The 23,935-nt window shown below is 48.0% G+C and overlaps 1 protein-coding gene across 2 annotated transcripts in view; it reads left to right on the top strand.

Annotated features, from left to right (window-relative positions):
* The first annotated feature begins 15,006 nt into the window (after positions 1-15,006).
* TRIM62 (tripartite motif containing 62) overlaps positions 15,007-23,935 on the top strand; it is a 31,716-nt gene continuing 22,787 nt past the window's right edge. The window contains exons 1-2 of one of the 2 annotated variants that reach the window (XM_057529625.1): positions 15,007-15,066; positions 15,509-16,033. In XM_057529625.1, the coding sequence (XP_057385608.1) occupies positions 15,626-16,033 (408 nt within the window). In that variant the 5' untranslated portion in view covers positions 15,007-15,066; positions 15,509-15,625. Of the gene's footprint in view, positions 15,158-15,508; positions 16,034-23,935 lie in introns of both variants that reach the window. The other variant, XM_057529629.1, reaches the window with a different exon arrangement.

Below are 23,935 nucleotides of genomic sequence, written 5' to 3'. Positions count from 1 at the left end.
TTGTTATTGCTATTTTATGTCCTCTGTATTTTTATATAAACTTCAGAATTAGCTTGTCAATTTCTACACACACACACAACCTGCTAGGGTTTTCATTAGGATTGTGTTGAGTCTATAGATGACTTTTGGGTGAATTGACATTTAACAATATTGAGTCCTGTAATCTAAGACCATGGCATAGCTTCCCATTTATTTAGGTCTTCTTTAATTCCTCTTAGCAATGCATTGCAGCATTTAGTGTATAGGTCTTACGCATCTTTTGTCAGATTCATCTCCAAGTACTTCATATATTTTATTATATTGTAAAAAATGTTTTAAGTTTTAATTTCTGATTATTTGTTGCTAATAAACAGAAATAAAATGGATTCTTTCATATTACCCTTGTGTCAAACCTTACTAAACTCAGTTGTTTTTTCCAGTAGCACTGGCAAGAATGTCTAGTATAATGTTCAATAAAAGTGATGCGTGCTAACATCTCTACTTTGATTCTGATCTTAGGGGAAAGCATTCAATCTTTTACCATGAAGTATGATAGAAATTGTAGGTTTTTCATAAATGCCCTTTATCAAGTTGAGGAACAACCCTACTATTTCTAGAGCATTGAGAGTTTTAATCAAGAATGGATGTTGGGGCTTCCCTGGTGGCGCAGTGGTTGAGAATCTGCCTGCCAATGCAGGGGACACGGGTTCGAGCCCTGGTCCGGGAAGATCCCATATGCCGCGGAGCAACTAGGCCCGTGAGCCACAACTACTGAGCCTGCGCGTCTGGAGCCTGTGCTCCGCAACAAGAGAGGCCGCAATAGTGAGAGGCCCGCGCACCGCGATGAAGAGTGGCCCCCACTTGCCACAACTAGAGAAAGCCCTCACACGGAAACGAAGACCCAACACAGCCATAAATAAATAAATAAAAATTAAAAAAAAAAAAAAAAAAAAAAAGAATGGATGTTGGATTTGGAAAATGTTTTTTTTTTCTGCATGTTAAGATGATCACATGGCTTTTCTTTCTCAGTCTGTTAATATGATGAATTATATTGATTGCATTCCTGGGATGTATTGTTCTTTTGACCATCATGTAGTATCCTGTTTATATATTGTTGAATTCAATTTGTTGGCCTCATAAAATGAATCGGGAAGTATTCCCTCCTCTTCAATATTATGGAAGATTTTGTGTAGAATTTGTATTGTTTCTTCTTTATATGTTTGGAAGAATCCCTCAGTGAAGCCATTTGGATCTGGAGTTTTCTTTGTGGGAAGGTTTTTAACTACAAATTCCATTTATTTAAAACTTGTAGAGTTGTTCAGGTTATCTATTACTTCTTGAGTGGACTTTGGTAGTTTATATCTTTCAAGGAATTTGTCCATTTTATCTAAGTTATCAAACTTAGATTGGCAGAGTTTTCTTTCAGTACCTTAAATATCTTTGAAGATCCATTGTCTTTTAGTTTACATTGTTGCCAAATACAGAACTGGCTGTCATTCTTTTTCCTCTGCATGCAGTGCATCTTCTTACTCCGGCTGCTATTAAGATTTTCTCTTTATCACTTGTCTTAAGCAGTTTGATATGATGTGTCTTGGTGTATTTTTCTTTATGTTTCTTATGTTTGTGTTTTATTGAGTTTCTTGGATCTGTGAGTTTATAGTTTTCATCAGATTTGGAAAATTTTCAGACATTTCTTCAAATTGTTTTCTGTCCCTCCTCCTCTCTTTTCCCTCCTAATATACATATCTTAGCCTGCTTTAAAGTTATCCCACAGCTTATTTATGCTCATTCCATTTGTTACAGTCCTTTTTTTATCTTTCTATGTTTTATTTTGGTTAGTTTCTATAGCTATGTCTTTAAGTTCACAAATCTTTTCTTCTGCAACATCAAAACTGTCATTAATCCCGTTCAGTGTATTTTTCATCTCAAACATTGTAATTTTCATCTCTAGAAACTTTTTTTTCTTCCAGTTTTATCGAGATATAATTGACATATAGTACTCATCTCTAGAAATTTGATTTGGGTCTTTTTTATATCTTCCATGACTCTACTTAACATGCTTAATCTTTCTTCTAGCTTCTTGAACATATGGGATTCAGTTATAGTAGGTGTTTTAATGTCTTTGTCTCTTACTTCTATCATGTGTCGTTTCCCGGTGGTTTTGTTTTTGTTTTTTTTGGCCTCACCACATGGCTTGTGGGATCTTAGTTCCCCAACCAGAGATCAAACCTGCAACCCCTGCATTGAAAGTGTGGAGTCTTAACCACTGGACCACCAGGGAAGTCCTTCTGGGTGGTTTGGATGGATTTTTCTCTTCCTTATAAGTAGTATTTTCCTGCTTATTTACACGCCTTGGCACTTTCTTATTGGATGTCAGATGTTGTGAATTTTACCTTGTTGGATGCTGAATAATTTTTGTATTCCTATAAATATTCTTTAGCTTTGTTCTGGATATGGTTAAGTTACTTAGGACTAATTTGACCCTTTCAAAAGTCTTGCTTTAAAACTTTTTTGGCAGGACCAGAGTAGCATTTAGTCTAGAGATAATTTTCCCCACTACTGAGGCAAAACCCTTTTGACTACTCTACTCAGTGATATTTTCCACTCTAGCTGTTGGGAATGGCACAATTCCTGGCTATATGTGAACTCTGAGAATTTTTTCCTCTAATCCTTCTGGGAGGTTCTTTCCCCAGCCTTGGCTCATTTCCTCATATGCAGTACTGTGCGTCTCTTCCCCACCTGGTAATTTGTCCTGCAAACTCTAACTTCTTTGGCCTCCTTGGACTCCCAGCTCTGTCTCCTTATCTCAGGAAGACCTCCAGGGTCTGTCTGAGTTCCCTCTCCCTGCACTGTGACCTGGAAACTTTCTCTAGGCAGTAAGCTAGGGCAATTATAGGGCTCACTTTGTTTGCTTCCCATCTCTCAGAGATCACTGCCCTTTGTTGTCTGATGTCCAATGCCTTGAGAACCACTGTTTCATATATTTTGTCCTTTTTCTTTTCTTTTCTTTTTTAGTTGTTCCAGGTAGGAACGTAAGTCTGGTTCTTGTTATTCCATCTTGACTGGTAGAGGAGTCTTTTCCTCTGACTTTAATTTTCTTCTTGCTGAAGTTCATCCTTCATACATTTTTGGAGCAAAAGTCTGAGATAAGATTCCCTTATCTCTCAGTCTGTGTACATCTGAATATTTCTTTATTTTACACTCATGCCTACATGCTGGTTAGCTGAATGTAGGGTTCTAATTGTTTTTCTCATCACTCTGAGGCTATTATTCCATTGGCATCTATTGTTGCTGATGAGAAATTGGCTTCAGGCAAATGTCATTCATTTGTGGATAATCTGTTTCCTCTATAGCAGCTTTTCAGATTTATTTCTTTATCTTTATGATTTTTAAATTTCTCTACAACATCTCTAGGGATGACATTTTTAAAACCTATTCAGAACTTAATGTTTTTCATTTTAGGGGCTAATTTTTCTTCATGTATAGAAAATTCTCCACCATCATTTGTTCAAATGCTGCTTCTTCCCTACTGTCTCCTTCTGGGACTGACTAGATAAGTGTTGGAACTTCTCGTTTTCTCCACCATGACTTTTAATTTATCTTTCATATTTTCCATTCCTCTATAATGTTAGATAATGTTTACTGAGCACTTACTATGTGCTATAAGAACTATAACTTGTTGATAGGAGCTATAAACTCATTTAATCCTAATGGCAATACCATGAGGTAGGTACTAGTATATCTTCATTTTACCTTTGGAAAAACTGAGACTCAAAGAGGTTTAAAAACACACCTAAGGCCTTATAATTAGTAAGTAATAGAGTTGAAATTTAATCCTAGGTGCATGGCCTCAGAGCCCATGCACTCCGCTAATATTCTATACTAGCTGTCATAATTTCATCTTTTTGTGCTGCTTTATGTGCTGCAATCTGGGTGATGTCTTCAGACCAATTTGAGTTTATTAATTCTCACTCCAGCCTGTGTCTAGTCTACTTTTCAAAACATCATATGAGTTTTTGATAGTTTATTTCTACTATGTCTATTTGGTTCTTTTTTTCATAAGCCATATGCCTTCTATTCCTAATTTTATCTCTTTAAACATACTTCTATTAAAGTCTTTAAGATTATTCTGTTACCCTAATTTTTGGCTTGTGCACCATTCAGATCTCCCTTCATTAAAAAACTTGCCATTCAGCCACAAGGGGTGCAGTTAGCTGACAACCTAGGGATGTTAGTACCTTCAGGATCTGCCTTAGCTTTTGAGTTGAGGCCATGCTCTTCCTTGACAGTCTCCAAGCAATGACAGGTTACGAACGGGGTACTAGAGTCTCGCCATTTTTGCTCAACATGGGACTTCTCTAATGGGCAATATTTGCTCTGTAATTCCCCTTTGGGTTAGCTAAGACTTTGTCAGATCTGCGTCATGTCCAAGGCTCTCACTGCCCAATCTTGCTTCCTCCTCTCTTATCCTTCACAAGCATTATCCCTCAATAAACCCCTTGCACTCCTAACTCCATCCCTGCATTTATTTTCTGGAGGACCCAACTAACACAGCATGTGAATTATCCAAGTTGTTTCATCTTCTGACTTTATCTCCTAGAAGTCTTTCTCTTCTCATACTTTGTAATATTTTACTAGTGGGAGTTGTTTCTAAAGAAGTTCCATGTGCCCTAAGTTGCAGAGGAGTGCCATGGGTAGTTTCACAAGAAGCTCCATTTGCTTAACCTGTTCCATGACAAATTTTCTTTCAAGTTCTTGGCTAAGGTTTCCCCCAAACACCAACACCACCACCATTGTATTTTTATTACAAACTTAACCCTCATACCCACACTATTACAAACTGTGATTACAATTATTCTCAGGTGACTCTTTTCTATCTACAGCTTTTGATCTCAGCTATATATTTAAAAAGACATTTGTTATATTTTATCCACCGTATCTATTTATTTACAGCAGGATATGAAAGGGGCTTCTTCTTCACCGTAGTATCCCATACTTACTGAAAGGAAATCCCCAAACACACATTAAGTATATGTAGTCTGTTAATTGCATATAACTGGTTTTCCATATAACTGGTTTCTCTGGTCATCCTATCTATCTTTTTAACTTTTAATTTTGAAATAATTATAGATTCTCAAGAAGTTGCAGAGAAGTCTCGAATGCTCTTCATAGTTTCCCCCAATCAGAAATCTGCATTTTAACCAAGTAATCAGATGGCTCAGATGTAGATGCTGCCAGTTCCACACCTAACCAATGATGCTCAGAGTTGGTATATAAACATCCCAGCTCCCTCACCCCTCACATGGGTTATTTCTGAAGCATGTGTTTGGTACCATTTCCTAGAGATTCCCTGATGGATGAAGCTTTGATTACCAACTGTGGTAGCTAGCATTTTTTTTTTTTTTGGCTGCATTGGGTCTTTGTTGCTGCACGCGGACTTTCTCTAGTTGTGGCTAGCAGGGGCTACTCTTCGTTGCAGGGGCTACTCTTCGTTGCAGCAGGCGGGCTTCTTATTGCAGTGGCTTCTCTTGTTGTGGAACACAGGCTCTAGGCGTGTGGGCTTCAGTACTTGCAGCGCGTGGGCTCAGTAGTTGTGGTGCACGGGCTTAGCTGCTCTGCGGCAACTGTGGATCTTCCCGGACCAGGGCTCGAACACGTGTCCCCTGCATTGGCAGGCGGATTCTTAACCACTGCGCCACCAGGGAAGTCCCGGTAGCTGGCTTAATAGTACACTCTCCTTACCTTAAGGTAAGACAACCTTAAGGAAGGTTGTCTTCCTTTCCTTCATCACCTCCCACTTCTCTCCCAAAGTAACTGACACTTCTCAAATAAACGAAGTGAACTCAAATCCTTGTCAAATCTGGACAGTTTGTACCAGAAGTGGTGTTAGGAAGCAGGTCCTTACGATGGAATTCTAGAGTTGGGTCACTTGCCAGTCAATGGCAGCAAGACCCGGTTGTTGACAGTCCTTGACATGTCGTAGAAGCTCTGTTATAAGGACACTTGTGGTGAATGGGGGTTAGGATACAAGTGTAAGGGGATGTGACGGTTTATATAGCCTCTCTAACATCTGAGAGATACGGAGGCAATGGTACTTAAAAGAACTTGTGGAGTTTGTTGGTTGTTGTTAAGTACCATTGATGTGGTGAATGAAGAAAATGATACGCTGTAACTAACTAGCCAACTACCAATCTAGGTCATGGCATGAAAACCAGAAGACTTCTATGACAGCATTTAAAAATCTCCTAAGCTCCTGCAGCTGGAGGGAAGAAAGGGCTGAAAACCAGGTCCAGGACCTAATGATTAGAGTGGCAGAAGTGTCCCACTCACCTTTGTTGGAGGGTAAGAGGCTACCCCTCCTTGCCTGGAGAACAGGCAGAGGCCTCACCTAAGGCAGATACCTTGCGAGAGGATACCTGCTCTCTTCAAGGGCTGCTACTACGTTCTCCTGTGACTTCTAGGCTAATCACTAAGGTCAAGTCCCAGCATGGCACCACTGAGAAGGTACTATCTCTGCTTAGAGAAATTGGATTTTTACAAAAAGAACCGCAGGATCTGACTAATACGGAGCAAGAGAAATCTGGAGAACATACCTGGGAATGGATATTGAGGGTGTTGAGTGAAGAGAGGAATGGAACATGGGGCTGGATTAGAGAAGTTTGTTGAGATGGAGGTACTTTCCTGGGTCTCTCGGTTTATCATCCCGGCAAGGACACCTGGAGCTGGGATGACTCCTTGAAACTTGGAGAAAAAGAAAAAAACAAGATCAGGGTTCAATCAGGAGACAGAAACCACAATACTAATTTAAATAGAATCTAATGTAAAGTATTAAGGAGGTATAACGATATTAACTAGGTAACTGAAAAGGTAAAAAGCGTGATCGCTAAGTTATCTCAAAGGCAGCAGTTACAGGAGCAGATGCCATACCCAGGGCTGGTGAAATAAGGTAAGAGGGTGGAATTACCAAAATTGAAAAGCTTAGAGGAGGGATTCCAAGAAACTAAAACTCCGATCTCTGAGGAGGGGCACCAAAGTGTTGGAAACTGGTGCTGCAGAGCACTGGGAAAACTGCAGAACGGATTCAGCTGCCATGAAGGGAAGTCACTGCTGTGCCAGGGTGAAGAAGCTTCACTAGGGTGATGCTCGTGGGAACAGGAAGCCGACAGGAAGCCAATAGGAAGAAGCAAGTCCCTCCTTCGTGCTTTAGCCTTATCAACTCCCTTCTGCGCTCCTTATTGGCAGGACATAATGGGGAGCAACTGGAGACGCTGAAATATGATTTTCTGCGTCCTGGCTCCAGCACTAAACAACGGGTTATAGCGCTTAGGCAATAGCTTAACAACAGAGAGAAAGAATAGCTACAATCAATGATGTAGCAACACATGAACTGCCAGGGCTGGAGGAAGCAGTCAAAAGGCTCAGAGAAGTCGGCTCTCTAGAAGAAAAGTATTACCTGAAACCAGAGGACCCTCCAGCTGAGACGTTCTCAGCAAGCTCCTTTCACTGGAGCAATAAGAAATGAGCGCGTGAAGGCATCACGAAGCAACCCAGTGGCGGCTGTCCTTTCTAAGCTAAGAGGATAGTAGGGGAGGCTGCTATGCGCATGGACCCCCTCGTGTCTGTTAATGGCGTGACAGTGGGATTCCAGAACTGCAGAGGCCAGGCGGCAGCACTTAACCATCAGAGGCAAGGTGGATGGAAAGTCTACCAAAGGGCCCTTACCCAGGGATCCGAAGCTTCGCTAATAAACCTTTGGAGTTCTGATCTTGGTTCAAAAGGAGACGTGGCCCGAGTAAAGGACACTTCTGGGCAGTGGTGATGGTTTGGTTGATTAATCAGGAACGTGAAAACTTGGAGTTAAGGAAATCTGGAGAAGAAGCTTGTGGATTGACCTCTGAGGGTAGGTACAAAGTGTGTGGATCTCGGTCTCATTTCAATGTCTACCAGACAGTGCTCACTGCAGAGGAGACACCGAACAGCCAGTTAGATAGCATGGTTCATCCCACCGAAATGAGCCATCCTCTCACCTCAGAGCATGCACAATGGGCGGGTGGGCCAAGCAGCCATGGCAGCAAGGATGGAAGCCATGCGTGGCCCAACTGCACAGGCTCCCCTCACCAAAGCTGATCTAGGCATTACTACTACTCAGTGTCCAGTCTGTAAGAGCAAAGACTGATGCCAAGCTCTTGATACGGTACCACCCCTGAAGGAGAGCACCCAACCACAGGGTGACAGGTTGATTACAAAGAACCCAACCGTTCCAGAGGGGCCATGATTCTTCTATGACTTCATGGGATTGATACAGGTTTGTGTTCTCAATTCATAATGTCTTGGCTAGCACTACTATCTGAAGGCTCCTAGAGTGTCTAATATCTCATCATGGGATTCCCCCAATAATATGACCATGGAGGATGTGGGCATGACCGTATTATCCACCAGTCCTCCTATATGCCATATCAACCAGAAGCTGCCATCCTGAGAAAATCTTGGAATAATCACTTGAAGGTAGAACTAAGGCATCAGCTAGAAGGTAAGGTCGAGGTGCTGTCCTTAAGATATATTTATATACCTTCAGCCAATAGCCATTATATATATACATGCTGTGTTCCTGATCAGTAGACTATACAGCTCTGGGAACCATGGAAGTGGCCCTTCTCACCATTAATCCCAGTGTCCCACTTGGTAAATTTATGCTTCCTCTCCCCAAATCCTTAGGCTCTGTTAGACTAGAGATCCTAGTTCCCAGAGGGTAAGGGGAGAACACTGCTACCAGAGGACACAGTAATGGTTTTACTAAATCTAAAATTATATGTGCCTCCTGGCAACTTTGAGCTTCTCATGCCAGGAGACCAGCAGGCAAAGAAAGGGGTTACAGAACTGGCAGGCGGGGGGCTTCTCTGGTGGCGCAGTGGTTGAGAGTCTGCCTGCCAATGCAGGGGACACGGGTTCGAACACTGGTCTGGGAAGATCCCACATGCCGCGGAGCAGCTAGGCCCGTGCGCCACAACTACTGAGCCTGCGCGTCTGGAGCCTGTGCTCCACAACAAGAGAGGCCGCGACAGTGAGAGGCCCGCGCACCGCGATGAGGAGTGGCCCCCGCTGGCTGCAACTGGAGAAAGCCCTCGCGCAGAAACGAAGACCCAACACAGCCAAAAATAAATAAATAAATAAAATTTAAAAAAAAAAAGAACTGGCAGGGGTAAGTGATCCCGGCTGGCCCAGGTGAGGGGCATCTAGAATGGGTGGTAGAGAAGGAAGATGGTGAACATCACTTAGTCTCAGGACCAGCTACAGCAGTGGCATTTTGGCTTGTTCCACTAACCCTACTATCGTCTTCCTTTTTAAAAGATAGTGACTGGCCACCACCTTGAAGAAGCAGTGGAAGGACATGAAACTCAGGGTGGGGTGCAAGTTGATCTGAGCAGGTACAAGGGAGGACTGAAACAGATACTGTCATTGCCCTGCCCTTATCCTTCAAACCCATCAGTGTGCCCCCAAGACTTCCAGCTGCCAGCATCTGCATCATGGCTGAGGGATCTTTTCCCCAGAACTGCAGGAAGCTGACTGCATACATCACAGGTCACAAGTGCTGGGGAGCAGCTTCAGCACTCAGAGGTGATGTATAAATGCCCAGCTCCCTTGTCCTTTGGCTGGGATCCTTCTGAGGCATGTGTTTTATCCCACTTCCTAGGGCTTCCCTGTGGGAGAAATCTTCGCTTGCCCTCTGTGCTAGCTGGCTTAATAGTGCAGCCTTAGGGGGCTGCCTCCCCTTCCCTGTATCACTTTCCCACTTCTCTGCAGTGTTAACTTACACCTCCCAAATACACTGTTTTCTCCAGGTCAGCTCCTGGAAGGACCTATGCTAAAGACACATGTGGTTCAAAAGGAGCAATGATTTAGAGAGTGAACTCATTTCTATTTTTAAAAAAATCTCTCTCCGTCTCCCTCTGCGTGTTCCTCTCCTTCTCCCCCTCCCCACCCCCTCCCTTCTCCCCCTCCCCTTCCCTCCTTCCCCTCCCTTCTCCCCTCCTCCCTTGTGTGTGTGACACGTGCACAAGCATGGATAATACGTGAAAAGGGCCTATAAGGATATAAACCAAGTATTAACACTAGTTCTTTCTGGGTGGTGTAATCATGTATATTTCAAAGTTCCTTTTAATTTGTCTCTGTGTTTCGTTTTTCTGCAGCGACCACTATGTATTAGCCGCTATATTTAATTGGCAATTAGGAGATTACTAATGAGTTCAGTGGCGTGGTGGGGAGCAGGGCCAGGCTGCCGTGGTTGATGAATGGCAGGGGAGGGTGTGTAGACGATTCTTTCAAGAGGCTGGGCTAGAGAAAGGCGATGAGGTGGTCGCTGAAGCGGGGGGAAGTGGAGGGAGGGCTGTTTTAGGAGAAACTTGAGCCTGTTTATAGGCTGAGGGCAAGTAGCCAATGCCAAGGAAGGAAACAAAAATACAGAGTGGAGAGGGGGAGAACTGAAGAAGTCAGGTCCCAGAGGAGGCCTGAGAGGATTAGACCCAGACCCAGGTGGAGGAATTCGTTTTGAACAGAAGTCAACTTCATCCTCAAACCAGAGGAAGGGAGGTGAGGAGGAATAAAGTTATAAATGCACTGACTTCATCCATTTGTTTATTTTACACTCAGCGTCATTTCACAAAGGATTGACAGGTTGAAGGGGAGTGGCCATTGAGAAGTCCCCTTGGAGGGACTTTCTTCCTGGTGTGGGACGCAAGGTCCCCCACTGAGAAAGAAGCAGGGGTGTGTCTATGGGGCTTGAGGAGACAGGCAAAGGTTTGGCATGATGGGGAAGGGACAGAGGAAGGGGGGCTAGCTGGATGGTTTATAAAGACCATTGGATGGAGCCAAGGACCCAGATTTGGCCCAGCTCCAAGGTCCACAACTGTGGGATCTTCTCCAGCAGCTGGGGGTGGAGAAGCCCGTGCCTCTTACTTGCTTTGGCTTTAGGCAAGTCACGTCACTCCTCTGAGCTGCAGTTTCCTCATCTGCAAAGGGGAGAAAAATGACAATTCTGGAGGGCTGCTGTGAGGATTAAATAAAGCCACGGACACCAAGCACCTAGTGCAGTGTCTGGCACACAGGAGTGGCTCAATCCATGTTCATTCTCTTGCCCCTCCCCCTTGGACGGGACTGAATCAATGTTACCTGGACAGAAGGAGGCATGGGGGTTGGTACCTCATATTGATGGCTGCTGTTAGACACAACTTTAAATACAGGTGACTCTCGACATTCATGTAGTTATGTTCTACTAAGTTGCTGCAGAGACTGAAATAGGGAATACTGAATCATTGCCCCTTGAGGAAATACAGCGTTAGGTTCCTGCGAGCCTCTGGCCACATTTTCGTCAACCGATCAATACATAACCTTGTTTTATGTGTGTTTCTGTTTAAAGATGCCTTATTTAATATATGTTGTTGATTCATTAACGTTGAACTCACAGCCAACAGCACTATAACTCACGCCTGAATGAAGCTTATCAAACACACATATTTTCTCCGCAGTGCCCATCACGGCCTTCGTGCACTTGGGAACACTAGACAGTACTTCAGTGCCATGCTTGGGGGTTATTTTAAAACAGCAAAATCACCAATAAAAAAGCCCCAAAGTGAGAAAAACGTGGCATGGAACAGACCACAAAAAGTTGACAATGTGAGAACTGAAAGAAGAAGGGAGAACGTCCCCTGGTTCCACCTCTCCTGGGAACATGCGTGTTGGGCAATCTAAATTTTTGCCACCCTGGGCCTGTGTATGTCCACAGATGACAGTGAAAACGCCTCAAGTATTGATTGGGGGTTACAAATAAATTTGAGGGGTAGGCAAACTTGCAAATACAGAGTGCATGAATAATGAGAATCAACTGTGTCTTTCTTTTTTTTTTTTTTTTTAGTTGAAGTATAGTTGATTTACAATGTTGTGCCAGTCTCTGCTGTACAGCAAATATTTTTTTCTGATTATAAAATTAAATAATAAACAAACAGAGCTATACAGTGTCATAATTGAAGTCCTCCCCCTACCCTAGCCCACAGATAAACACGCTTAGGATTGCTATAGTGTTCTAAAGATTTTTGCTATACACAATAATGCCTGTGAGCATGGGTAGGACTGCGTGTGTCCATGTCTGTGTATCTGTGTGTATTTGGGTCTCCCTTTTTCTTTTCACTCAACAACATCTCTTGGATAGCTGTGAAAAGAACTTTTTTTAAACCCCTGATGTTTTTTTTTAGAGATGAATAGAAGTGGGTGGCGTACACTGCAGTCAGGGTTATGAAGTCTTGGTTCAGACCCCTCAACCGCATCAGGTTGGGGAAACAGATCCAGAAAGGGCAATGACTTGCCAAACTTAAGTATAACCAGTAGTCTGTGGGAGTGTAGCGTTCAGCATCTTAATGGAGATGGGGTAAGTTTAGAAGCGTAACAGCTAGAAGGGTGAAAAGACTAAAAGCTGGAAAGTATTGTGAAGGGTCCAAGAGACTGTGACTTTCAGCCAGAGAAAACCGTGCTCTACACTTCAGAAGATATTGGTGCTAGATATTAAGAGGAACTTAGCTACTGAAAGGATTTAGACAATAGCATAAAATAGTACCAAAGCCTCTTCTAAAAACAGCTGTAGAGTAGCATGGGGTAGACTAAGCTGCAGCAACAGAGCCCCCAAATACAATGGCTTCTAGAAAATGGAAGTTTATTTCTCATTCTCTAGTCCACGTTGGTGGGTGGCTCCACTCCATGCAGTCATTCAGGAACCCAGGTTCCTTCCTTATCTTTGCTCTGTCAGCCTCTTTGAAGCATTATTGAAGCTGGGTTCCTTACACATCTGTGTTTCAACTCGAGGCAAGAGGAAATGGAGCATGGAAGAGCAAAAGCCTTAAGGACTATTTCTATTTACTTTTTATTGGAAAAGATTTAGTCACAAAGCCACACTGAACTGCAAGAGCAGCTGGAAAATGCAGTGTCTGGTGGACTAGCCAGTTCTCCAGGTACTATATTGCTATAGAAGAGGGGGATGGATTACATGTTGAGTTAAATGAAACCCACTGTTTCATCCATCATCAAGCCTTTTTTCATTTCATTTCAAATGCTTCAAAAATTTAGACCCTGCCTTCTTTACAAAAAAAAAAAAAATTGGGCGTGCATATCAGTGCATCATTTGGGATTCTTATGTTTGCCAAGAGACAGCACACTGCTATTAAACCTGCTTAAGCAATAAGATGGACCATCTCATATATCCAGAAGTCTAGGCTCTGCATCAGTGCACTAGCTCCTCTTCCCCAGGATTCTCCCCACCTCTGTCACGTGTTGGCTGCATCCTCAGACTGGGAGCAATTCCAAGTATCACCACCAAACACATCCACATCCAGCCAAGGGGGCAGACTGTTTTTGAAAGGGAAGAGACCCTTTGCAAAAGCCACCTCCCTGCCACAGGCTTCCCCTCTGGTTTTTCAGGCCAGACTTGCATCACAGGTCTAAACGCAAACCATCACTGGTAAGAGGAATGCAACCACCATGACAGACTTGGACCAAACGGGATTTACCGCTAGAGCTGGGCTGAGGTCAGCCATTCCTTGGTCACGTGGGGAAGGGGGCCACCTGAACAAAATCAGGGCTCTGACTGCAAAGAAAAGTCAATGAATGGTTGCTGCATGAGCTACCAACTTGTTTCTGGCAATGATGGAGACATGGACCAGGTAATGATGTGATGGAGGACACACAAATAGCAGAGGCATAAACCTCAAGCTTTTTCTTAAATTGTGCCTCAATAAAGTTTAACTCCAGTGAAGATATTGCTGGAGGAGCCAGAAACTTGGGGGAGCCACCCTCATGCCTCCTTCTTTCTCGCCCCATATTCAATCCATTACAAAATTTCGTAGTGTCTATATTTTCAGTGCCCTGGTTTTCTCTCCTTATGCACTGTCATGGCCCCAGTTCAGGTCTCATCTCCTGCAGGCACTATGACAATGGTAATCTACTGGTGCGCAGTCTTCCTAAAATCCACATCTTTGCTACTGTTATTCAGTGACACACCTTCACTGTTCAAAGAGTGCTGCACATATGCAGACACATCAGAAAGCGTCCCCGCCTTCATCTTGCTGATGGGATAATGAGCATCTCCTTGCTTCCTGAAACCCACATCAGACCAGGTCGGTCCCCTGCTTGAAAGCCCAATGCCTTCAGGAAATCCATCACCATGACCCTCAATGCCCTCCACCTCACCCTAGCCCCTTTCCCACCCCACCCCCAACAGTAGAGAACCACTTGCACTTCCCCAAATGTGCCTTCCCCTTTCACGCCTCCATGCTCTTGCACATGCTGCCCCCTCTGCCTAGAAATCCCTTATCCCCTCTCCATCTGGCATACAAGTCAAGGTCTCCTATTACTCTTTCTCCCTCTTTCCTGCTCCCTCCTCCCCCCTCCACCTCCACCGGCCACATATAGCACTCCAGAAATGTCTGCTGAGTGGAGACAACTCCTTGGGTCAGACATTAGTCAGGGCCAGGGCTTTCCAACTTCTCCAGCTAGCACTCCTTAAGAAAGTGAAGAGGAAATGGAACCCCAGGGCTTAGGAGTGTGAGGGACTTGAAATTGCTCTAAGCAAGCAGGGTATTTCTTGAGTTTTATCTTTATATTTTATGCAAAAGTTGTATTCTATGCAGATTAAACAACATATCCGTGTTTGTTTTAATACAAAATATTTTTCCCAAATCTTCACATTGATGATCCAACAAGATATTCCTCCTTTATTCGTTATCCTCTCAAATTAGCTGTTCCCCAGCCCCCATCCGCCGCAGGGACCCCAAGCGAGACCTGGATGTTGTTCCAAGTGCACACCCTGAAGGAACAGCTGGGTTTCGCACCCCTGGGAGCTGGAGAATGGTGGGGGCGGGGAGGGGGTCAGCTGGCTGCAGGCCGGGCCACGCCCCTCCTCTCCCCCGCCCGCCGCGGGGGCGGAGTCCTTGAGGCCCCGCCCCCGGGGGCGGGGAGGGAGCCACCTCCGCCGGCTACTCAGGCTCGGCTGGTTCCGGGTTGAGAGGCTGCGCTCGGACCGGAGCAGTGGCCGATGAGCCGGCGGGGGTAAGGGGCCGCGCGGGGCCGGGTCTTGGGGCCGGGATCGGGCAGCTGAGCGTGCTCACAGCCCTCCTCTCCTCTGCCAGGCACAGCCGAGGTGAGGCTCTGCCTGGCTTCCCCCTCCCGCTGAATTCCCCATCCCCAGCTTCTCCCCCTCCCCCCACCGCACCCATACCGGTATTACAGCCCCCCAAGGCCTCCGCCCCCCTCCTAGATCCCCTTCTCCCAGCACACATCCCTTCTGACTGCCCCTTTCCCTAGAAGCTTCTTGCTAGGAGCACCTTCCCTCAGACACCCACGGCTCCCTCCCTCCAGCACCCATCGCTCCGGGTCACCCACTGCCTCGAGACCACCCACCCTCCTGGGCTCGCTTCCCGGGTAGTCTCTACCCCGCACCTCTTGCTCGCGTTACCCCACTCCCAGACAGCACCCATTCCTTCTCCTGTAGCTCCTGCTTCTCCGGGCCTGCTCCCCGCACCCATCCCTAGGTGCTGCCCCCGACAGCGTCGCGCTCTCCAGCCGACCCCCTGCATCTCGGGGGACCCTCTCCGCCGTCCCCGGCGCCATGGCGTGCAGCCTCAAGGACGAGCTGCTCTGCTCTATCTGTCTGAGCATCTACCAGGACCCGGTGAGCCTGGGCTGCGAGCACTACTTCTGCCGCCGCTGCATCACCGAGCACTGGGTGAGGCAGGAGGCTCAGGGCGCCCGCGACTGCCCCGAGTGCCGGCGCACGTTTGCCGAGCCCGCGCTCGCGCCCAGCCTCAAGCTGGCCAACATCGTGGAGCGCTACAGCGCCTTCCCGCTGGACGCCATCCTCAACGCACGCCGTGCCGCGCGACCCTGCCAGGCACACGACAAGGTCAAGCTCTTCTGCCTCACGGACCGCGCGCTGCTCTGCTTTTTCTGCGATGAACCCGCGCTGCACGAGCAGCACCAGGTCACGGGCATCGATGATGCCTTCGAGGAGTTGCAGGTGAGCCGCTTGGCGGGCCTGGGGCGGGGGCGGGGCCGGCCCGGAGGCGGGGTCAGGGTTGGACCGCAGGCAGGGCCCAGTCAGAATTGCTATGGGGCGGGGCCGCCGGCAGGGTCAGGGCCCTATCAGAATTAGGACGGGGCGGGGCCGCGGCGAGGAGGCGGTGTTGAGGGTGGGGCCTTGGGCCGTGCTCACCAGGCGGGGTCTCAGAGAGACCTGAAGTGGGGGGTGGGTGGGTCCATGGTTGGGGAGAGATCACCAATGGAGTGGAACGGCAGGGACAGATGAGATCAGAGCTGAACCAGGTACCGCCTGGACAAGGTTAGGGACGGAGCCGAATCAGAGCTGGGCAAGGGCAGGGCCACTGTAAGGGGTCATGGGGCTGGACCTGCAGACAGGACCCACGTAAGAAGGGTTCAGGACTGAGTTGGAGACAAAGACACAGATGGGGAATGGGACAAAGTCGGGGCTAGACAGGAGGTGGGGCCGCCATCCGAGGATGAGTCTGGACTCTACGGAGTAGCTGAGCTGCAGGCTTTGGGGCATGATGACCCGGGGTTCAATCAGGTATGCATCAGGGCCTGGGGAGCAGTACCTGGGCTAGATCGCTCTGAGCAGGTCAGGGTTAAATCTAAGAGAGGGTCTAAATGAGTGTCAGCAAACTGCTGAGAGAGCAGGTTTGGGTGCCAGGGGCTAGGCCGAGGTGTATGAGGGGCTACGGCTGGGATCAAGTTCAGATACTGTAAAGACCATTCTGGGTTTAAATCACAGTAGAGGCCAGGTTGAGAGTGAGGACAGGACTTAAAGACTCAAGATTTGGAGAATAAGGCCCCTAGGTGAGGTGATTCAAGAAAAGCGAGGGAGGTGGACCTCTAGAAGTCTCCAGGGACTTTTGGTGACCTCCTTAGCTCTGTCACCCGCATCAGAATCTTGAGGACTAAATGAAACAGTACATGCAGGGTAACCTGAACATAGTCAGCCTAGGACTGTAATTGGTCTCCCTTAAGCCTTCCTGTCCTCATGGACTAACTCCTACTCAACTCTCAAAGCCCTGCTCAAATGCCCTCTCTGTGTAAGCCTTCTCTAAGCTCCACTGGCCAAAACAATAGTATTAGAGCTGCATCTTCCTAATCTCTGTTAATAAGTATAATGTTTTTAAAAAAAAATAGTGTTCCAAGATTAGCTACATTTGGGAAATATAGTATATTCTCTATACCCTCCTTGGAGGATTCTCAGTGTACATTTGCATATTAAAGGCTTGGATAAATCTTGTAGCAAAGAAACCCATTTTGCTGTGTTTAATAAAATGATTCCCAAGGTTATTTAAGCCTGGAATCTTTTTCTCAAGCTAAACCATTTAAATCTAGCAGCCCATTTAAATCTAGCAGCTAAACCATTTAAATCTAGCAGCAGTGTGTTTGGCCTTGGGATACCAGACTAGCACACAGTCCCCAAGAGAAGTCTCTTAGTCATCATATCTATGGCCCCAAAGCCTGCCACAAGGCCTGGCCCACAGTGAACATCAGTAAAGGCTGAATGAATGACTAGTCCTGACCTGAGCTGGCCCAGACTGTGGAGCCTTCAGAAGAAGGTTTTTGACTCCTTAAGCAGGAGCTAAATAACTATTTTCCCTGTTGTAGGGGGTCACCTCCCCCCCTTATACATGAGTCTCTGTGAGCCAGCCTGCACCAGCTGATGCCCTGGCCCTAGGAGAAATGACTCCATGTTCACCTTACCCACTCCTTGTCCCTTTAATCCCCAACCACCACTGACTCCCTTCCAGTTTGGCTGTTTGAGGATGGAGAGCAAGAGTTGGGGGCTCTGGGAGCTTGCACAAGGTTGGTATTGACCGTCCACCCCCAGAGCCCCTTGTGCCAGGCACTGGTATACCCATCTCCCCATCTATGAAATCACATAAACAGGGAGGAGGAGAGAAGCTTGGACAGGACTAGGTGCAGGTCGTGAGTTTGAAGGGACTCCATCTGAAACCATCTGCCCAACCTCTTCATTATGTAGATGTGGAGACTGAGGTCCAGAGAGGTGATGTGACTTACCCAAAGCCACACTGCCAGACAGTGAGAGCGCCGGCCAAGAAAGCTCAGCCTGACCCCGGCTGGATCCCGCCCCTGCTGCTCACCCCCTCCTCTCCCTGTCTGACTTGCTAGCTGGAGAGAACTCTGTGTTCCAAGGCTTGGTTCCCCTGTCTGCAAACCAGCAAATCCAAATTATTGTGTTGTGGTTTTTTTCAGTCCATTCCATGACCTGGGGCAGGCAGGAGAAATTGAACATATATTTTCCCCCAACGTTATTGAAACACTGTCATTCTTGGGTGAAAAGAAAAAGAGGACTGCCACTCACTTACCCTCTAGTGTACTGTCCTGGGGTCAGTCACACTTGGGTTCCAAACCTTCCTTTAGCACTGTCTGTGTAATCAGCACATCTCTTCATGGAAGCCTTGATGCTCTCACCTGTAAACCGGGGTCAGGATGATTCTTTCCTACCAGGATTTTCATGAGGCTGACCTGAGATGAACCTGCTATTGAGATGCCTGGCACTTGGTAGGGGCTGGATCAGCAAGTGCTCCCATTCTTTCTCCTTCTACCTCTGAGAACTCATGTGCCCAGCTGGGCAAATGCCCAGACCTGCCTCTCACCTGAGCAGGAGGCCTTGCTTTGGTGCCTCCTTTGGGCTTGGCAAGAAAGTAGCAGAGAAACATGCCTCCCCCTGGAGAAGTAAGCTCCTGGGTGAGGTTCAAGCCACTCCCCACCCTCACCACCCCACGCCCTCTCTTCATGGGGAAGTGGGGCTCATTAGCTAGTTATGCACTGGAAATGAGGCTGAGCCTGCCCATCACACCCCTTCCTCTCCCAGCAGCTGGTGGTTTGTCCCCAGCGCTCCTGGAGCCTGAGCTTGGACCCCTCTCCTGGAGAATAACAGACTCAGAGCCGGCAGGGCCTTGGAGATCGCCTGATGCAAACTTCATTTGACAGATGGGGAAATGCCCCAGGGTGGGGGGGAAACTTTCCCAAGGCCTTGAGGCCAGAGGAGACTCCTGGCTCAGCCGGAGTCTCCTTACACCCCGCTGCTTAGCAGTTGGCCTGGAGCTTTTTTCATTTATTATAAATCCTGGAGGCAGCAGAGCAGAAAGGTTAAAGGCTCTGGCTTTGTATTCAGGCAGCTCAAACCTTGCACTCCTATTTTCTGGCTGTGTGACCTTTGGGAAGTTCCTTATCATCTCTGAGCCTCAGGTCCCTCGTTCACAGCATGGGAATAATGGGGTTGAATTAAGTAAGATGACATTTGCAAGAACTTGGTACAGAACTTGACACATAGTAAGCACTCGATAAATGACAGCTCTAGTATGTTACATCATACTTGGCACTATTGACATTTGGGGCCAGATAAGTCTTTGTTATGCAAGGCAATCCTGTGCATCGTAGGATGTTTAGCTGCATCCCTGACCTCCACCCCCTGGATGCCAGTAGCACGACCCACCCCAAGCTCTGACAACCAAGAATGTCTCCAGGCTTCATCAAATGTCCTCTACGGTCAAAATCACCCCTGGCTGAGAACCCAGGCCTACAGAAGTCCTACTCAGCTTTCCAGGCTCAGCGCAGATATCACCTCCTTCATGAAGCTTTCCCTGACCTGCCAGGCAGAATCGCTTTGTACCCCAGATTCCAATACTGGGGTCAGATCCTGGCATCGTCACTGATAATCTGTGTGTCCTTGGTCAGATCACTTCACTTCTCTAAGCCTCCACCTGCTCGTCTAGAACGTGGGGATAACATGACCTTCCTGGGAAGGATGTTGTAGGGGTTAGGGAGGCTGTATCAAAAGCGCCTGATGCTGTGCCTGGTACACAGTAGCACACGACAATTTTTAAATATCTTTATTTTTTTCTGATTATAAAATGAACATAATAAACAGAGCTATATAATGTAAAAGTTAAAATCCCCCATAATTCTACCCCTTGGAAAAACATGGTCTTTTTCTTAAAGATTTGCTTTATAGTTCTACAGAATTATTGTTGTGTAAACGGCATGTGAGCATGTTTTGTGTGTGTGAGTGTGTGTGTGTGTGTGTGTGTGTGTGTGCACGTACCTTCCCTTTTTTTTCACTGCTGAGCACTGGACCATAGAGCAAAGGGGATGGAAGGAGCCCCATCTCAGAAGGGTTTGGGGGCTTCTCGGCTAATACTTACTGAGCCCTAGCCCACTGCCTGGGACTATAGTAAGTGCTTTTCTGGTATTGCCTCATTTAATCTTCATAACACCCTGTCGAGTGGGTACTGTAATTTATTCTTTTTACAGATAAGAAAACAGAGGCTCAGAGGAATTCAGTGACTTGTTTGGTCACCCAGCTGGTAAATGGCAGGGACAGGATTTGAAGCTTAGCTAACTGGCCACACATGGCCTCCGAGCTGCCTCTGAGGGCTGGGTAGTTGTCTCCCCCACACCCTGCCTGTCTTTGTATTTTAAGTGTACTCAGCACAGGGTCAGGCTAAGGACACAGTCTGCCCGTGCCAGCTGATGCACCGAGGGCAGGTGCTGGATGTCATCTTGCTCAGGCATGCCATCCGGCTCTCTGGCCATCTCAGCTTCCTAACCTCCAGAGGAGGGATTGGATGCAGTCCCAGCCACCCCCTCCAGGTCTCATGTGACCACTGGAGCCCTTCCCAAGGCCTCCTTCACGCCAAGGGAGACAGCAGTGGATCAGCCTGGGATGGGAGCCCTGAGGAGTTGGGCACGAGGCTCCAGAGATGCCGAGGCAGCCACACGGGGGAAGAACAGAGCTGGGGGACCGGATTCAAATCCTGGCGCTGGCTTCTTCCAGCTGAGTGGAAGGTGCTGCCTTCTCTGCACGCTTTCCCAACCTGGGAAGTGGAAATAAGAACAAAACCGTCCACTTAATGTATAAAGAGGGAGAGAGAATTGCTGCCTATCCAGAGACAACTGATGCGAAGGCGCTTTATTTTGTACTGTGGACAGGGAGGCAGCCAGGTTGTCTGCGTCCTGGGGAAGTGGCCTCTGACGTTACTTTTCCCAAGAGAGGGCAGGATTTGTGTGCAAAGAGCAGCCTCCATGGGGGCGAGGCTGGCAGTGAGTCAGACCCCGGGCTGCTGTTAGCATCTCTACTTCCCTCTTCACAGGTGTGTCAGCCAGCAGCCAGCAAAGCCTGTTCATCCAGGACACCTTGGCTAAGCACAGGCCACGGTGTCAAAACTCAGAATTGAAGTCGGGGCCCCAGGATGTTTATCTTCTAGAGAGAAAAGGATCTGGTAGGAAGTGACAACAGAAACAATAACAACCCTATGTAAAAAAACACTAGTCAGAGGGTATTGGACACTTGTTATGTGCCAGGTGCTGTTACGGGCATTGAATCCTCACAGCGGCCGTTTTTCCTTTCCCTACTCCCCCAGTGGAACTAGGATCAGCCCCATTTCACAGAAGAAGACATTGAGGCTCAGAGGCTCAGTAACTTGCCGAAGATCACACTGCAAGCAGGAGGGAGAGCTGGGATTCAGACTCAGGTCTGTCTGGCTCAGAACTCAACCTCACCAAAACGCTAACTGCCTCAGGGAGCATCCAAGTGGGGAGGGACCTCAGAAACCATCCACTTCCATCCTCTCCCCACTTTACAGATGGGGAAACTGACTTGCCCGTGGTTGGTCCAGAGCCCAGCTCCCTGGAATCTCAGTCCAGTGCTATTTTCACAGCATCATTTACCTTCCAGACCTTGAATTCTGCTTGAACACTGGGGTAGGTGTGGAGGATTTGGAGATGGTTCTATCTTGGATTCAGGGATTCATTCAATAATTTCTTCAGTCGACACTCCTGCTATAGCTAACTGAGGGCCAGGTCCTGGGCCCAGGAGAGAGCAGGACAAGCTTGGCCCTGCAGTGGTTCTTGGGGGATAGGCCCAGAAGCTGCAAGGTCATGTCCTAGGCTACTCTGGCCATAACTGAGGGTTGCCCAGGTCCCCCTGGAGCTGACAACTGAGCTGAATCCTGAGAGCAGAGAAAGGAGACGTTACAGACAGAGGGAATAACTACATCCACAGCCCCACTGCCTGGGTGCAGAGAGTGCCAGGGGCAGGCACCCTTTCTCGTTTAATCCTCACAGCAGCCCTAGGAGATGGGTCTCATTGCCCCCTTTTATACATAAGGAAACTGAGGCTCAGAAACTGTGCCTAAGGCCACACAACCAATAAGTGTCGCTGAAGCTAGGATTCAGACTCAGATGATCTGAGTCAGCCAGGGGCAAGCATGGAGGTGAGCCAGTGGTTCGTTGTAGCTGCAGGGGAAGGGGTGGGAAAGTGAGGCTTGACCAGCTCATAAAGGGCCTTGAATGTGCCACCCCTACCCAAGGAGCTTGGACTTGATCCTGGAGATCCGGGGGAGCCGGGAACAGGTTGCAGCAGGCGAGGCTGGCCGGGTCGGTGTGCATTAAGGGGCAGCGTGCAGGTGGGACGGGTGGGGGGCAGCCTGGAGGAGGGGGAGCAGCCATGAGGTGCTGTCTGCCAGAGACCGCGAGGCTCAGAGGTGTGTGGACAGGTTTGGGGCTCAGAGGCAGAGAAGATGTGCGAGAGTTCAGGTCTGTCGGGAGGGGCAGGAGCATCGGAGGGCTGCGAGTAGAAGAGAGAAAAGGGGGGAAAGGAGAAAAGAGGCAAGTTCCGTTTGCCATGTGAAGATTTGGCATATCCTTGGTCAGAGAGGGGAAGAGAAGGCAGTAACTGGGCATGGAGAAGGTGGGGGGGGCCTTTAGCACCTACTGTGTGCCGCGTCGTGCTGGGCCCTTCAAGGGTGTCATCTCATTTAATCCTCATCACATCCCTGCGAGTGGCTCCGGTCCTCATTTTACAGATAAGGCTCTGAGAGGGGAACACTGAGAGGGGAAGAAATGATCTACCCAAGGGCACACAGGCAGGATTCAAACCCAGGTTCTTCTCACACCCAAGTTCATGCAATTTCCACTGGGCAGCACTGCTTGGTGACTGGGGGTCAGGGGGAGGGGGTGTCGGTCCCTGAAGCCAGGGGAGATGGCTTCCGGCAACAGCTTTTTCCTCTGGGCCGGGAGAGGGATGGCCTTGTAGGAGGGGAGGTCTGGCCTTCGGGGCATGTGAGCCCTGGCTCTCTGTTCTCCCCCTCAGTGGCTGCCTGAGTCCTGGCCTGTCCATGCCTGTGGGAGCCCCAGAGCCTCTCAGCTGACATATTTGCATAATTGTGTGCTTAGGTCTGCACCAGCCCTGACTCTGCCCTCTCTCCAGAGGGAGGGGTACAGAGCTATGGCTCTGCCCTCAGAAGGGCGCTCCTTCCATCCCTGATTCCTGCCCTGCCCCAGAGTTGATGGGGCCTGATGAGTCTGGCTTCCCCAGGCTGACTTCCAAGGCATCCTCCACCCCACCCACAGTGTCCTCACCCCTGCTAGCCCCACTGGCCTTTCCAGCTTGTGACTCCACCCACACACCTGGCTCCCGCCATCCCCAACTGCCCCCTACTTCCTGCACGCACCAGGTGTGCCCCTGTTCTCTCCACCTGGAATGCTCTGGCCCCGCCCTGGGGACTTGAAGGGACCCTGCCCATCCATCCATCCATCCATCCATCTTCCCTGATCCTCCTGTCATAAATAAACTCTCTCCAACAAACTCCCACAGTTCTGAGTCCCTATTGCACATACAATTTTTTTTTTAATTTTTAATTTTTGGCTGCGTTGAGTCTTCGTTGCTGCCCGCAGGGTTTCTCTAGTTGTGGCAAGCGGGGGCTACTCTTCGTTGAGATGCAGGTGCTTCTCACTGCGGTGGCTTCCCTTGTTGCGGAGCTTGTTGGGCGCCTAAGGCTCTAGACGCGCGGACTTCAGTAGTTGTGGCGCGCAGGCGGGCTTAGTGGCTCCGCGGCATGTG

Source organism: Balaenoptera acutorostrata, chromosome 1, assembly GCF_949987535.1.
Source record: "Balaenoptera acutorostrata chromosome 1, mBalAcu1.1, whole genome shotgun sequence".
Classification (NCBI taxonomy): Eukaryota; Metazoa; Chordata; class Mammalia; order Artiodactyla; family Balaenopteridae; genus Balaenoptera; species Balaenoptera acutorostrata.
This window is presented reverse-complemented; position numbering and strand designations above follow the sequence as displayed.